General features: G+C 40.4%; 1 protein-coding gene across 2 annotated transcripts in view; it reads right to left on the minus strand.

Annotated features, from left to right (window-relative positions):
• The window catches only part of LOC127419538 (spectrin beta chain, non-erythrocytic 4-like), a 38,087-nt gene that overhangs the window by 14,391 nt on the left and 6,412 nt on the right, over positions 1 to 17,284 (minus strand). For both annotated transcript variants that reach the window (XM_051661021.1, XM_051661028.1), the window contains exons 3-14: positions 10,907 to 11,203; positions 10,119 to 10,322; positions 8,032 to 8,121; positions 7,085 to 7,363; positions 6,428 to 6,558; positions 5,774 to 5,978; positions 4,906 to 5,151; positions 3,206 to 3,340; positions 2,236 to 2,480; positions 1,937 to 2,075; positions 1,048 to 1,132; positions 747 to 937 (exon numbers count right to left, since the gene is read on the minus strand). In XM_051661021.1, the coding sequence (XP_051516981.1) occupies positions 747 to 937; positions 1,048 to 1,132; positions 1,937 to 2,075; positions 2,236 to 2,480; positions 3,206 to 3,340; positions 4,906 to 5,151; positions 5,774 to 5,978; positions 6,428 to 6,558; positions 7,085 to 7,363; positions 8,032 to 8,121; positions 10,119 to 10,322; positions 10,907 to 11,203 (2,247 nt within the window). The remainder of the gene's footprint in view (positions 1 to 746; positions 938 to 1,047; positions 1,133 to 1,936; positions 2,076 to 2,235; positions 2,481 to 3,205; positions 3,341 to 4,905; positions 5,152 to 5,773; positions 5,979 to 6,427; positions 6,559 to 7,084; positions 7,364 to 8,031; positions 8,122 to 10,118; positions 10,323 to 10,906; positions 11,204 to 17,284) is intronic.

The following is a 17,284-nucleotide window of genomic DNA, read 5'->3' on the forward strand; positions in this document are numbered from 1 at the left end:
TGGAGTAGGTATGTAGGTGTGTCCAAACTTTTGGCTGGTAATGGACACTCACTGACCACTTTATTTGGTCTACATTTACACCTACTTATACATGCAATTATCTAATCAGCCAATCATGTGGCAGCAGTGCAATGTATTAAATCATGTAGGGATTAGTTAATGTTCACATCAACCATCAGAATGGGGAAAATAGAAGTGGAACCAGATGTGGTCTTCTGCTGTTGTAGTCCATTCGCCTCAAAGTTTGACATTTTGTGCATTCTGAGATGCTATTCTGCTCACTACAATTGTACAGAGGGATTATCTGAGTTACCGTAGCCTTTCTGTCAGCTCGAACGAGTCTGGCCATTCTCTGTTGACCTCTCTCATCAACAAGGCATTTCTGTCCGCAGAACTGGATGCTATTTGTTTTTGGCAACATTCTGAGTAAACTCTAGAGACTGTTGTGTGTGAAAATCCCAGAAGATGAGCAGATACAGAAATACTCAAAAAAAAAAAAAAGAAAACAGCCCATCTGGCACCAATAATCATGCCACGGTTGAAATCACTAAGATCACATTTTTCCCCATTCTGATGGTTGATGTGAAAATTAACTGAAGCACCTGACCCGTATCTGCATTTTTTTATTCATTGCATTGCTGCGACACAATTGGCTGATTAGATAATCACATGAATAAGTAGGTGTACCTAATAAAGTGGTTGGGAGTGTATATCATTTATTAATAAGTGTTTGTTTCCAAAGTGACCTGTCGTAATGAGCTAAAATGGTCCTTCCACGTGGCCGCAGCCTTCCGGAATGCTTCATGCCGGCGAATCAACTCCTCTACCTCGTCAGTTCCGCCCCCTACTTCACGAGTGTTTGGAGTGATTGGCTCTTTCACTGTGTGCCACGACTGCTCTACCAATCCCAGCTGGTTAGACTGAAGTCTCTGCTGGGCTGAAGGACACAAGAAAAGCCTATGGCTAGGTCTGAGAATGTATTCATAATGGTAGACCATCAAGCTGTAACATGATTAATAACATTACAACAATGTTATCATCACTGACCCTGCTGAAGCTTCTCCCAGTGCAGTTCCCATCGCTCATTAAGGTCTTTCTGCTTTGCAATGACATACTCCAGCTTTTCCTTTACCTAGGTTGGAGGGTGTGGACATTATATTCATTTACAATATTGTATATGTTGTTTATATAAGGCTTTGTTCACACTGCACATAAATCTGATTTGGTTTTCTGTCATTTTGCTAGTGGTGAAATCTTATCCGTATGTTCAGACAGTGTGGTCAATATCTGCCGTATCTACACTGGTTGCTGTAGTAATGAAGAAAGAATCAAAGCAATGCCAAGAGACTTTTTCATACAACAACAGAGTAGCTGTCAGTGTGGTTAGAGAGGATTGAAAAATTTAAATATTGCCTCTGCTCATGTCTACTGTGACATCATGTGCTGAACTCAAAAGGTGCATGAGAACATACAGTAAACAACTGAGGCATTTTCCATATTCATACTTTGTTCAAAACCACTGACTCGTTCACTCATTCCTTATTCACTACATAGTGAATGTCAGATTGTTTGCTATACGAGGCAAAAGTCAGCAAAAATTTGTGTTTAAAGACACAGCACAAGACAATATTGCACACTTTGTATGACGTTTCACACATGCCATGTCCTCAATGACGGAAAAAAAAAAAACTACTTCTTACCGTTCAGACTAAAATAAAAAATAAAAAAAACTGGATTTTTTGGATTTAGCCCTGTTTTGGACCAGGTTTTTTTTTTTTTTTTTTTTTTTGCTGTGCAGACTACAAAATATTAACGAATTTGAGCTGGATACGTAAAAACATCAGATATTTTCTGCCTGTCTGAATGTGATTTTACGTTTTTTGTAGAATTTTTTTTATGTCTTTATAATTTTGGCTATGATTAAGTCTAAATGTACCTCTTCAGCTGCAGGGTTGCGTGCAGCGAGCAGCATCTTTCCCATCTCCACGCAATGCATGAAGTTCTTGCTCTTGTTATCCATCTTACTCTTCAGACTCTGATGCTGAGACATCATCCCCTCCAGCACAGAGAGGTCCCTGACACAAACACAGCGACCCACCCAACACCACAACCCACACCCAGACACGAACCACAAACACACACACACATTAACCTGATGCTCGTCGATTACTATGATTGGTTAAAATCCAAATATAGATTTAGAATAATTCAATAATTCTGTGACTGATCTGGTACCTGGCGTCGTCCGCCAAGCCAATCTGTCCCATGATTCCATCCATCCACATGCTCAGTTCCCGCACCACAGCGAAGAACTGGATCTTATCAGTTACTGTGGTGACCTGCACACGACTGCCCTCACAGGCAACCAGGAGCTCTTTCCAGGCCTGCATCACTTCTTGCTCACGGCTCAAAATGGCATCCGCTTTCTCCCCGGCATAAATCGCCCGCAGCTGAGCAGCATTTTCCTGCAGCTGGCGCACCTGATGGGGCAAAGATAAAATAATCAGATGTCATATTACTAAACTTTCTCTCTGTACTGAAATTTTAAGGCATTTGAAATGTTTTAAATATCCTTTTAAGGATATTTGTTACTCAGCTAATTATCTTTATCCAGAGCAAAGATCACTTATTATAAAGATGTTGGGTTAAGTGTATTGCTCAAGGACACAAAGAATAAGACACTTTAGTTCTTAAGAGTTACCAGCTCAGAATTCACCAACTTCACATAAATGGGTCCAGCAAAAATCAAGTTTTGAATTTTGAAGATGGATATTAAGAATAACAATCAGTTGTTCAGTTATTATTGATAGTAGGCGTTGATGCATTATGACTAGTGTAGATCTAATTAAACCTAATTTATAATTTAGCACACACTTTTCTCTGACGTAACAGGGACAATTCCCCCTAGATCAACCCTGATGGTATTTGGACCTGCAACCTTTCAGTTAACTGAGTAGATGTTTTACTACTAAGCTATGCCTCCCTGTTTAGTATTTTACACAGAGACTGTTGTTTATGTTGTGTTGTGTATTCAGTGTTATTGTTGTATTAGTGTTATTATACTTATTCGCTGAAATGGGAACCACCCCTTGCTGGGTCAGGAGGATGAACCAGTCTAAACACTTATTTAATGTGGCTGCCGAACCTGGTCGGTACAGGTGTGTGTGTGTGTGTGTGTGTGTGTGTGTGTGTGTGTGAGTCTTACCTGTGAGACCAGAAGCTGCAGGGAGTGCTCAAAAGAGTGTAGGAGTCTCTGAAGTGTGCCAGGGTTGGCAGAGCTCACTTGACAGGACCTCACCTCTGGCAGCTGTCTCATCTTTCCCTCAATTTGGACCATCACCTACAAAACACCACACACACCCACACAAACACAGGTGTTTAAATGTATACTGATTTGAAGTCAAAGAAAACCATGTGTAGCAGGTTTGTGATAAAGAAATAGGATATAGGTAAATTAGTGCCGAAAAGATCTGCATGCCCAGAGTAAGATTTGTAAAAATGTAAATCACATAGCAAGCATGAAAAACACATTTTTTTTAAATATATATATATATATATATTTTAATGCTTTGCATAAAGGTAATTCATGTGTGGTGAATCTGTAACTTTATGTTAACACGAAATACATTTGATTCTTTATTCATTTGACATCTGACTTTTTTCCTAAATATGGCCAAAAACATTGCAACCTGCAATCAGCGATATGCATGCAAAAAAAAGCTTCATATTCATAATATGGCTCAGTGTCCATCCTCTAGACGAACAGTATCTCTCCTCACTTGAATATAAAACTTAAATATTAATACATTTTATTTTATTGTGTGTGTGTCTGTGTGTGTTAATTTAAGCACACACCACTTTTTTATTCCTCCGCTTTTTGGAATGCCCAATTCCCAATGCGCTCTAATTCCTCATGGTGGCGTAGTGACACACCTCAATCAAGGTGGCGCAGGACGAATCTCAGATGCCTCTGTGGCTGAGACCGTCAATCCGCGCATCTTTTCACGTGGCTTGTTGAGCGCGTTACCACGGAGACATAGCGCGTGTGGAGGCATCACGCTATTCTCCGCGGCATCCATGCACAACACACCACACGCCCCACCAAGAGCAAGAACCATATTATAGCGACCATGAGGAGGTTACCCCATGTGACTCTACCCTCCCTAGCAACCAGGCCAATTTAGTTGCTTAGGAGACCTGGCTGGAGCCACTCAGCATGCCCTGGATTTGAACTCGCAACTCCAGGGGTGGTAGTCAGCGTCAATACTCGCTGAGCTACCCAGGCCCCCAGCACACACCATTTATTGATATAAATATGAATCTCAGTCTGGTCTTTAACTGTTTCTTCTCATTGCTGTTAATTATTTTAATTATATTTAAATAATTAATTCTAATAATTTTAATAATATTTGGCATGGCATTTGGAGAGATGGATGGATGGATTAAATTTGCAGGTATCATATAACATTTGGACCTCATTTCCATAAAATATAAAACAACAATGATTACAATTTTTGTATGTTCCTCAAAAAAGTATGGCTTTGAATATACTCTGAATATAGTGCACAAGTCATATGGACTTTGTCCACCCACACTCACTTTTATTGTATGGAAAAGAGCAGCGTTAACATTCGGTCTAATTTGACCTTTTGTGTACCATGGAAGAAAGAAAATCGTAGAGGTTTGAATTAAAAGAATGAGGCTGAGTAAATTTTAAAAACTTGTAATTTTTGGTTGAACTATCTGTTTAATTTTTGTGTAAGTTATGTTTCAAAGGTTGCATTGTAAGAGTTGTTAACGGTTGTAAAATTGATGTTATTTGTGTTAATTAATTAAGTTATTGCTGATGAAAAAACATGGCAGTTGAGATGCTAATGTTTGTTGTTTTCATGGCTGTTTGTGCACCTCCTGACAGTCGGTGAAGAACTTGTACAGCTGGTATGAGGCAGCCAGCATCTGAGTTCTGGTCTCCATGAGCTCCAGAAGATCTGCCCAGGACTCATTCAGTCCATCCTTCCACTCTGCAATGGTGGCAGCATCAGAGTGACTGCAGTCAATCATCTCATTCACCATCTTATTGACGGAATCCATCTGCTTCTGGCCCACTGAACGCGTCTCAGAAGAGAATTTAGTGAAGCTCCCCTGCAGAGCCTGGGAGAAGCACACAGCACAGAAATTGCATGTAAGAGATGAGCTCACAGAAGCTTTGAGACTGCAGAGGCACCATGTACACCATGTAGTCAACAAGAAACAACACTGGCAACCCATTTTACTTCTGTAATGTGACAAATTTCCAAGTGAAACAGAATACTCAGTGAGAAAAAATGTAGGCTGCTCTTTGATTTTATCCATTGAAAATGTATTGGAAAATTTGTGTTCCATAACACAATGGAGCCAGAACTAAATGCGAATTTGCAGTCGATTGTACTTCTCTCTTAAAACACTGGCGGCACCCACTTTAGAGATGTGTTTGCATTTCAACACATCCCAATGGTAAAACTTAAAATATATAGTTATTTGCTATTACTGCCATAACCTTTATTATATGTGTTAACTACTGGCAAGAAAACAATGCCTAAATAGCTTTTTGGCTATTGGTTAATATTATTTTTAGCCTAGGTGACATCAGCAAAAAAGTTAAGTTGAGGCAGAGCAAGTGATTACAATTTGTTGAAAGATTATAAAAGACATTTTTTTCTTTGGAACACACTCGTGTTTTTACGTGTGTGTGTGTGTGTGTGTGTGTGTGTGTGTGTTTGTGAGACTGTGATACCGTGACATGCTCCAGGTCCCGGCCGAGCTCAGTGGAGCTGGCAACAGCCTCTCTCTCAGAGATCCATTTCTCCAGCGCCTCCACCTCTCGTTTCAGCTGATATAACCAGTACTGCTGCTCCAACTTTGTCTTCCTCTGCTCCACCAGATCTTTCAGAGACACATATAGCCGGTCTATATGAGCTTGCTGTTTGGTGATCTGTTCACTAAGAGAGAAGAAAAGGCTGAAATTATTTTGGAAGAGGGTCACACTGCATCCATCGCAACTAGATATGTATCAGCAGAGTCTAAGTGATGGTGCATAAAATAATACAACATAACAACTTTAACACTGCACCACAACCATGTAAGACATCACAATTTGTACATCTACACTGATTGTGAAAACGCTGCATGTTGCAATGCGACAGAATCACAGCCAATCAAAACAATATTTGATATGAAATACACAGCTATGTGGAGCATAATTTTGGACCAATGAGATTTCACTGTTGGTGGGACTACCCAGTGCAACACTACAGAAACAAAGCAACCGACAAAATGTAGTGTCGCTAGAATAGAAACTCAGATTAACAAGAGAAAGGATTTATTATTGTTGTATCATGCCTGATTAAAACATGCTGTAAGTAATACACGTTTATCTGTGAATATTGACCTGTCGGGATGTCCTAACTCAAGCATGCGACGGCACTGCTGGGACAGTGAGCCCACTGTCTCTGCATAATTCTCCACTGTCTGCTCTAAGGCCAACTGTTCCTTCAGTAACCTAAGAGTGCTTGCCTCATCCTACAGACAGACAGGAGAGAAGGACAGGTTTACAAAGAGAAGGACAAACAGACCATACCACATTAACCACAGGCGGTAGTTTACAACCCTGCCGCAGTCTCTTATCTAAAGACTTTAATAATCACACACACACGCAGACTAAGGTTTATTAAAGTAATATCCCAGGTTACCTACAGTACAAGTTAAGCTCAATCAAAAACATTTGTTGCATGCTGTTGATTACCACATCAAATAATTTAATCTACTACCTCAGTTTGTAAAAACAAACAAAAATGTGTTAACAACTATGTATTTTCAATGGAAATCTAAGGGCCAAGCAAATAAAGGTTCCTTATAGACTTCCACTGTAAGTGTCGAAATATTTCTTTAATCTTTAACAAAAAACACACTTATCTCAGCATTCATAAGTAATGCTGGCCAAAAAATATTCCTTTATGTACTTAATTTAAAATGTATTTAATTTTTTTCGATATTGTGACCTTAATTGAATGTTTATAAAAGGTTACGCTTTAGTTTCAATACTTACATTTCCTTTCTCCTCATTGAGGACCTGAAGCTTCTGCCCACTGAGCCAAGACTCCGCCTTTGCTGCGTTGGTGTAGTACTGTTGGGCGTGGCTTACAGCATCCAGCATCAATGTGCGACGTTCCATCTCAACCTGGAGCACCTCCCACAGCTGCCTCACATGCCCCGCCCCCTCCCGCACAAGCTCCACCTCAGGGGTCCGCAGGGCAGCGACAGCTTCCGCTCTCTCCAGCACCTCCTCGACACGTCCCCTTCGAGCTTGCATCTCAATTTGTAGAGCCTGCATATCCAATCATACACACATGCGAGCTGTCAGTCAAACCTATCACATCCAATCCAGCCAATCAACATTCATCACTGGAATCAGGAGTCATGGGAACCAGCCAATCAAACAAAGTACAGCTAAATTAAACACCAGCAGGGCCATTAAAAAATCTGGAATATGACTAAAGATCGCATTAAACAAGGACAGGCAATTAATAATAAATTAATAGCTATGTTTTATGAGCAAAAACAGCTGATAATCAATATAACAGATCAGAGATAGAGTGAATTAATTGACAGACTCCAAAGGACCTTTATGTAATATTTGGCTGTTGGCTTGCATAGAGATAAATCAATTCATAGACCTCTAATCCACTCTGCTCTCCTCTCTTGTATAGTTTTACAGTTAGGGAATGATGGCAGGAAACAACCTCTTACATCATTTCACAAAGAAAGGAGAACAATTCCACATTAGATCTGTGATGCATCTGGTGTCCTGAGGCCAGACATAGACAAACCTTCAATGTCTCAGAACATAGCAGAACTGTTTACAGTATGTCCTCAATGCTCAACCTTTCAAGTTGTTTGTTGCCTGCCCCAGAATGTACCAAAATTCTGCCCAGCATCAGAGTTTGGAATAGAAGACATTGACAGAGTTATTTCAAGTAGTAAGAGGACTCTCACCTCATGGTTTTGTATTAACTGTTGGACACCCTGCAGATTGGTGCCATATTCAGTAGATGAGGCCAGATGCAACCGCTCTTGAATCCATACCTAGTCAAAATCAAGAGATAGAGATGGCTATAGGTATGAATACAGTACAGTGCATCCGGAAAGTATTCACAGTGCTTCACTTTTTCCACATTTTGTTATGTTACAGCCTTATTCCAAAATGGATTAAATTCATTATTTTCCTCAAAATTCTACAAACAATACCCCATAATGACAACGTGAAAGAAGTTTGTTTGAAATCTTTGCAAATTTATTAAAAATAAAAAACGAAAAAAATTACATGTACATAAGTATTCACAGCCTTTGCCGTGACACTCAAAATTGTGCTCAGGTGCATCCTGTTTCCACTGATCATCCTTGAGATGTTTCTACAACTTGATTGGAGTCCACCTGTGGTAAATTCAGTTGATTGGACGTGAGTTGGAAAGGCATACACCTGTCTATATAAGATCCCACAGTTAACAGTGCATGTCAGAGCACAAACCAAGCCATGAAGTCCAAGGAGTTGTCTGTAGACCTCCGAAACAGGATTGTATCGAGGCACAGATCTGGGGAAGGGTACAGAAAAATTTCTGCAGCATTGAAGGTCCCAATGAGCACAGTGGCCTCCATCATCCGTAAATGGAAGAAGTTTGGAACCACTAGGACTCTTACTAGAGCTGGCCGCCTGGCCAAACTGAGCGATCGGGGGAGAAGGGCCTTAGTCAGGGAGGTGACCAAGAACCCGATGGTCACTCTGACAGAGCTCCAGCATTTCTCTGGGGAGAGAGGAGAACCTTCCAGAAGAACAACCATCTCTGCAGCACTCCACCAATCAGGCCTGTATGGTAGAGTGGCCAGACGGAAGACACTTCTCAGTAAAAGGCACATGACAGCCCGTCTGGAGTTTGCCAAAAGGCACCTGAAGGACTCTCAGACCATGAGAAACAAATATTGAACTCTTTGGCCTGAATGGCAAGCGTCATGTCTGGAGGAAACCAGGCACCGCTCATCACCTGGCCAATACTATCCCTACACTGAAGCATGGTGGTGGCAGCATCATGCTGTGAGGATGTTTTTCAGCAGCAGGAACTGGGAGACTAGTCAGGATCAGGGGAAAGATGAATGCAGCAATGTACAGCGACATCCTTGATGAAAACCTGCTCCAGAGCGCTCTGGACCTCAGACTGGGGTGAAGGTTCATCTTCCAACGGGACAACGACCCAAAGCACACAGCCAAGATAACAAAGGAGTGGCTCCGGGACAACTCTGTGAATGTTCTTGAGTGGCCCAGCCAGAGCCCAGACTTGAACCCGACTGAACATCTCTGGAGAGATCTGAAAATGGCTGTACACCGACGCTCCCCATCCAACCTGATGGAGCTTGAGAGGTCCTGCAAAGAAGAATGGGAGAAACTGCCCAAAAATAGGTGTGCCAAGCTTGTAGCATCATACTCAAAAAGACTTGAGGCTGTAATTGGTGCCAAAGGTGCTTCAACAAAATATTGAGCAAAGGCTGTGAATACTTATGTACATGTGATTTTTTTCGTTTTTTATTTTTAATAAATTTGCAAAGATTTCAAAAACTTCTTTCACGTTGTCCTTATGGGGTATTGTTTGTAGAATTTTGAGGAAAATAATGAATTTAATCAATTTTGGAATAAGGCTGTAACATAACAAAATGTGGAAAAAGTGAAGCGCTGTGAATACTTTCCGGATGCACTGTACATATGTAAACTAGAGTTTTATATTTTTTCTGAAGAATATGTGAATGGTGCTTGCCCAATGCATGATATGGGGTTGTGGGTGGTTAGCAGGGTGTTGCAATGCAGTTGCTGAGGTGTACTGAGTAGGTTTTAGCAGTTTGCTATGCAGTTGCTGGGGTGTCTGGGCAGTTGCTACGTGGTTGCTTATTGGTCATAACAAAAAAAGGCCACCTCCAAGTCTCTGTGTAACTCTGGTAGCTAGATATGGCTCTCTCCTTCAATGTAAGTCTATGGGATTTTTTCACCTTAACAAGCACCTCTAACAATATGGAGAGTAAAAGAAAGATCAACTCACAATTTCATCCTCCAGGTCTTGGGTAACTTGGTGCATTTCCTTGGAAGCAAGAAGGATCCGCCTCCTCTCCTTCAGAGGCTCAATAAGGCGCACAATTCTTGTCTCCACCACGCCTCCTTGCTCCTCCTCCTCTGGTCCTTGCTGATAAGCCCCACCCCTAACTTCACCAACACCATGATAAAGCTGCATCTGGGCCTCCATCGACTGAGAGATGAAGAGAACATGATACAGATTTGCATCATTCATGTGTTTAGCATTAACTGTGTGGGACGAGTTATGTAGTGAAGTTTAATACTTAAGCCCAAAGTATACTTCAGTTAGATGCCAAATCTAAGCATCTGCGAACAGGACGAGTGGCGCAAATTTTATCATTAGCAGAGTACTCAAGCACTGAACCCTTGCGGACCGATTTTTCTTACTGTGCATACTTTGAAAGCACAGTATGCACATGGAATTATTTGCACTTATCAGTGTTGTCCACAAGGTGGCAACACTGACAGTTGAGCCATTGCTTTCACAAACAGGTGCAAGAAAAAGATGTATTGGCCGGTAAACAACAGGAGACGAAGGTGGAAACAACAACAGTGGATGTGTACATCAAGAGCTCATGTGTGAGGAGGTCAGGAGGTCCCTGCATTTGAATAACTCGAATCTATAGGACTATAAAGAGATCTTTATGGGTCTAAGCACTTGTGTGTGAACCGAAGTATACTTTAGGCTTTAGTGTTAAAGAATTTGAAAAATCCTTAAGTATCACAAATAGTAATAGTGTTGCTTGACTTTCTCACTTGTATCTTCTGCAGTTGTTGGCTGAAAGTGGGGCGGGGCTGAAGGAGGGTGGGTTGAGTGGTGTGGGTGGAGCCCAGTCTGGGCAGCTGTTCCTGTATGACATTGAGATGCTGGTCCAGGTCATTGAGGCTGTTGGTGGACAGGTCGCTTGTCCGGTTATTCTGAGTTTCGAAGAGCTGGCGAGCCTTGACTTTAGTGGTGTTCTCCAGATGAGACCAGCACTCTCGGATTTCTTTCAACTTCATCTCCACCACTGATCGCAACTCGGGCTGTTCCTGGACCAGCTCCTCACCCTCCTAAACACACACATATGTAATATAATCAATGAATGTGTTACTATTCTGACCCTCACTCTTCTTCCTTACCAGTGTATGCCTGAGTGTATGTGTGCAAGATGGTAAGAGATCAAAGTAAAGAGAGTATCGGTCTCTTCAGAACCATGGCTGGAGTCCAGCCTCTTAAAATAGGGCACGAACACACACACATACATACACACTCATTCTCTCTCCGCATCAGTGTAAAGGTTCATTCTTCCCTGCAGAGAGACATAAAAGTAAACTCACTCATATGTCTCTTTTCAAAACAGTCTACATCCCTCGTTCAGTCACAGTGCTGTAACTGTGTGTGTGTATACACGTGTGTGTGTGTGTGTGTGTGTGTGTGTGTCCATATGTGTGTGCGTTTGTGTCATAATGCAGTGCAGCATTTCTCCTTTTGGCACAATTTGCCTGCTCCCTCCATACTCAGCGAAAGAGAGAGTGTGTGAGAGAAAGGGAGAAAAACAGAAAGAGAATCAGTGAGACAGAGAAGGAGAGAAACTGATGGAGAAACAAAGAGAGAAAGAGAGAGAGAGAAACAGGGAATGTTTGGAAGGAAAATAAAAAGAGAGAGACATACATAAATAGATAATTGTGTTACGTTTCTTCATGTGCCCTCTGTTTGTGGAACTAGGAGGCAAGGTCAGCTCCGAGGACATCAACCTGTGATTGGTCCAGCTGCCTGTCTGTCATTGAGGATGCTGAACTGAGTTAGTCTTGAAGTGGGGGAGGGGGCGGGAACACTTTCAAAAGGACAAAGAGTTCTCCAATCACAGCAGGACGGTGTGTCATAGCTTCTGCTCTTTCTCAGGTTACAGCCTCATTAACTCATGTTTCCGCGGATATGTAACACTGTCTATGCTTGAACGTGATTGTGTGTGATGGTGTAATTGCTTTCAAGTCAGGCGGCTCTTCAGTGTTACAGAAATCAGGTTCAAGTAATATTGGCAGCCATCTTAAGTTCAGCTGGTTAAAAAAAATGCTAAAAAGGACACTAACTTTTTTTCAACAGCAAAGTTTACACATAAAGTCTGACCATATCGCTGATACATCAAGGCATCTCACAGTAGATGCATTTTTATTTTTACTAACACAATTTTTTTTACACCAAAGGTTATAGTGTTTAGTTTCATTTGCATAACTTTTTTTCTGTTGCAAAACGATTGTGGTTGTGTAAGGCCTCTGTGTCTATTCATATCTATTCTGCAATCAAAAAACATATACAAATATGAACTTAATTTATTAAGTAGTCCAGGAAGGAACTCTGAGTCGAGTCTTATGCTTGAGCCCTCCATCACAGACAGCGAGATCTCACTCAAGGATTATATGAACATATTAACTCATAATTATGTCAAAAATAGTTAGACAGTTAGGGCTGTGTATTGCCAACCACCTCACGATATGACGTGCATCGCAATACACACAATTCAATATTTCACAATGCATCACAATATTATGATTGGATCAAGGTTAAAACTGCTTCAAACAAAAAAGAGAGACAAGCATGTCCACAAGCAAAAGAGTGAATCTCCAGGTTCAGTTTGAATCTCTCTCGTGTATCAAAGATGTGGCTGCACAAATGTCAACGTTTGAGCTTACTTAGCTTATTTAACAGTTCATTATTAAACTGTTGGACATGATATAAATGCACAAACATATAATGAAAAAAATCGATACAGGGGTCTAGTACAATTTTGTGAGAACAATTATATTTATATATATTGATAAATGATTGTATTGGCACAGTACTGATGATTATACAGTATTACTGGTATTTTATGCTCTTTAAAATAAAGCAATAAGCCACGAGTGATTTTACCACAGGTAAGGTGTGTTCTTAGAAACTTCTTTAAAAAACCTTACCCGTGAGTAAATCTCTGCAATACAGATTCTCACTTTTATGAAATGGCAGCAACAGCAATATGATAAAAGACAACGTTCAAAAACATTTTTTATTTATTATTATTAAAAATCATAGTACACAATTCTTGTGCCAAGTAATATTTAACATAGCACCTTGGCACATTAATATAGAATGTGCTTTCACAGGTGTGCATTTATCCGCATTTTACAACGCCATCTAAAATGGCTCATCCAATCGAAATTTAGAGTCGGAACTGTCCTTATGATTACACTGTGTAACAAATAATAATTTTTTTTTTTTTTTTTGGTTCCTGGGTAGTAAGTGTTATTTCCTAATTGCTTATGCCTCAAAAGTATAGTAAATGGCTATTATTCCCCACAAACTTTGCTTTTGTAACCAGGACAGTGATATTTAGAAATATACCTATTTCCAATGAGAAAACGGGTGAATTTGTACCTTTTCGTTCGCATAAAGTCAGAAAAAAACAACATATGAATCCAAATTAACATGTATTAATTCTAAAGTAATACAAAAATGACTACAAAAGATTTAGAAGTGAGTAGTTTTTCAAGATTTATGATTACACTGTAAATCACTTTTACGAATCAGCCCCCAAATGTAGTCTCCCATCATAATCTCATTATACTGTCCTTGGTAACGGCGTTCAAAGTCCAGTATATCCTGATGGAAGCACTCGCCTTGCTCCTTCGAGTACGCTGCCATGTTCTCCTTGAATTTATCAAGATGAGCATCAAGGATATGGACTTTGAGGGATTTCGGAGGTGGAGCTGAGGAGAGAAACCCATACTACCCCAACCAAAAAGACCTCAACAACTTGATTAGAGATCTTGGTCTCACCAAGTCCACTGCCGAGCTTTTGACGTCTAGGCTCAAGCAGTGGAACTTGTTATATGAAAGTGTGCAAGTCGCAGATCAGAGGAAGCGTCACCAACCTTTTTCCAGCTTCTTCATCCGTCAAGATGGGCTCTGCTTCTGCCACAATGTGACCAGTCTGTTCGAGGCAATCGGAATCGCCTTTAACCAGAATGAGTGGCACCTCTTCATTGACAGCTCATCCAGGAGCCTCAAAGCAGTGCTGCTCCATAATGGTAACAAGTACCCGTCTCTTCCCCTGGCTCACTCAGTGCACCTCAAAGAGGATTACAACAGCATCAAGACCTTGCTGGACACCTTGAAGTATGATGAGTATGGCTGGGAGGTCATAGGAGACTTCAAAATGGTGGCATTCCTGATGGGTCTCCAAGGTGTTTTTTTTTACCAAGTTTCCCTGCTATCTTTGCCTTTGGGACAGCAGGGACACCAAGGTGCACTACCACAGGCGGGTCTGGCCACAGCGGACCGAGTTCTCTGTGGGGAGGAACATCATCAAGTGGGAGCCACTGGTGGACCCCCGGTAGGTGCTGATGCCACCACTGCACATCAAATTGGGCTTTATGAAACAATTTGTCAGAGCTCTAGATAAGGAGTCGGCAGCCTTCAAGTACCTTCAAGACTTCTTCCCTAAGCTGTCTGAGGCAAAGGTCAAAGCCGGTGTCTTCGTCGGACCACAGATAAAGAAGATCCTGGAGTGCAATGAATTCCCCAAGAAGCTCACTAGTAAGGAGAAAGCGGCTTGGAACAGCTTTGTCGCAGTGGTTTGGAGCTTCCTGGGCAATCACCAGGCCAAAAACTATGTGGAGCTGTTTGAGACTCAGGTGAAGAACAACAGCACAATGGGCTGTAGGATGTCCCTCAAAGTTCATATCCTTGATGCTCATCTTGATAAATTCAAGGAGAACATAGGAGCGTACTCGGAGGAGCAAGGCGAGCGCTTCCATCAGGATATACTGGACTTTGAACACCGCTACCAAGGACAGTATAACGAGAACATGATGGGAGATTACATTAGGGGGCTGATTCGTGAAAGTGATTTACAGTATAATCGTAAATCTCGAAAAACTACTCACTTCTAATTCTTTTGCAGTCATTTTTGTATTACTTTATTATAAATATATGTTCATTTGGATTCATATGTTGTTGTTTTTTTCTGACTTTATGTGAACGAAAAGACACAAATTCACCCGTTTTCTCATTGGAAATAGGTATATTTCTAAATATCACTGTCCTGGTCACAAAAGCAAAGTTTGTGGGGAATAACAGCCATTTTCTATACTTTTGAGGCATAAGCAATTAGTAAATAACACTTACAACCCAGGAACAAAAATTGTGTTACATAGTGTTATGTGTATTTTGTGACATTAGTTCAAGATACACTAGTAAAGAATCATCGGGTTTGTCTAAAATAGGGTGATGTTAACATATTTGCTGTGTGTTATAGTAATTGTTAGTATAGTTAGTTTTTCCTGACAACTTGAGATTCATATTGTGGAAAAATAATCCTTTCAGTGTAGACTCACTTTGGAGATTTCTAAATACCAGAATTCTCCTAAATCAAGCTCCTTGATCCCTAGAATTCAGTGAATAATAGTAAAAACATACTTATTAAATGGATAGTTAAGGCAATGTCCACAATAAGATTGTTTAGATTCAAAAAGCATTAATTTCACTACATTTACTGGTCTTATGCACACTAGAACGCTCTCCATAACCGCCTACATGGAAACGATGACATTAGGAAACTGAAAACAGCGTTTTCAAACAAAAAGAGTTTAGTGTGGACATGGCCTTAGACTCTAAATTCTGATTGGACGAGTCACGTTCAAAACTGTTGTAAAATGCAGATAAATGCCTGTGACCGCACATTCTATGTTACTACAACAAGCTCCTACATTGCTTGAAAATAGCAAACAGACTATAGTTCAGCTAATGAACGGTTTCTTGATGGAAAATCGATTATAATTAAAGGAACAGTTCACCAAAAAACCTTGTTCCATCACACATGACTTTCTTTTTTCTGTGGAACACCAAAGGAGATGTAGGCTAAATGTTAGCCTCAGTCACCATTTACTTTTATTGCATCTTTTTGTCCATACAATGAAAGTGAATGGTGACTGAGGATTTCAGACCCTAACATTCTGTCCAGTATCTCCTTTTTTGTTCTTCATAAGAAAGAAAGTCATATGGGTATGGAACAACATGAGGGTGAGTAAATGATGATTATAATAATAATATGATTATTAATAATGATAGATGTAAAAGTATTTTATCACATTCCTGTTGTCATTATTGTACTCCACTTCGATGCCTAAGAACACTCCTGGTCCATAGTAAAATCATTGTAACGCATGGCCTTAAAGGGATAGTTCACCCAAAAATGAAAATTCTCTTGAACATTTACTCACCCTCATGCCATCCCAGATGTGTATGACTTTCTTCTTCTAAACACAAAAAAAGATTTTTAGAATTATATCTCAGCTTCGTAGGTCCATACAACACAAGTGAACTTTGAAGGTCCAAAAAGCATATAAAGGCAGTGTAAAAGTAATCCATATAACTCCAGTGGTTAAATCTATATCTTCAGAAGCGATGTGATAGGTGTGGTAAGAAACAGATCAATATTAAGGTCCCTTTTTTATCTTTTTTATAGATTTAACCACTGGAATCATGTGGATTACTTGTTTGCTGCCTTTATGTGCTTTTTGGTCCTTCAGAGTTCTGTCCACCATTCACTTGCATTGAATGGACCTACAGAGCTGAGATATTATTCTAAAAATATTCGCTTGTGTTCTGCAGAAGAAAGAAAGTCATACATATCTGGGATGGCATGAGGGTGAATAAATTATAAGAGAATTTTCATTTTTGGGTGAACTATCCCTTTAATTTATTCCAGAATATATATATAACTCTAGAATGACCTCCATAACTGTAAAATAGATCCTAGATTTCTGACACAGCTAAAGTCCTGAAACAAAATCCTGAAGTGCAGAGAGAGAAAAGGAAGTATGTTCCAGATTGCACAGAAAGCAGAATTAGACTCTCCTTCTTCAAACCAGACTGAGCGAACCATCTGACAACTCAAAGTCAAACACATACCACACAGAGATGAAACTCTGACTTTACTCAGTGGGCCAGAAAACAATTATCTAAGAAGCAACACAGAATATTCAATAAACATGCTGGTGAGTGTGAGATCTAATTCACTGCAGCATTCAGAGCAGAAAGAGCCATTTCACTCATGCAGTTGGTTAGAATGCTTGATTTGGTCCACTGAAATTGCTTGAACATGAACAATGCAT

Source organism: Myxocyprinus asiaticus, chromosome 3 (genome assembly GCF_019703515.2).
Source record: "Myxocyprinus asiaticus isolate MX2 ecotype Aquarium Trade chromosome 3, UBuf_Myxa_2, whole genome shotgun sequence".
Lineage (NCBI taxonomy): Eukaryota > Metazoa > Chordata > Actinopteri > Cypriniformes > Catostomidae > Myxocyprinus > Myxocyprinus asiaticus.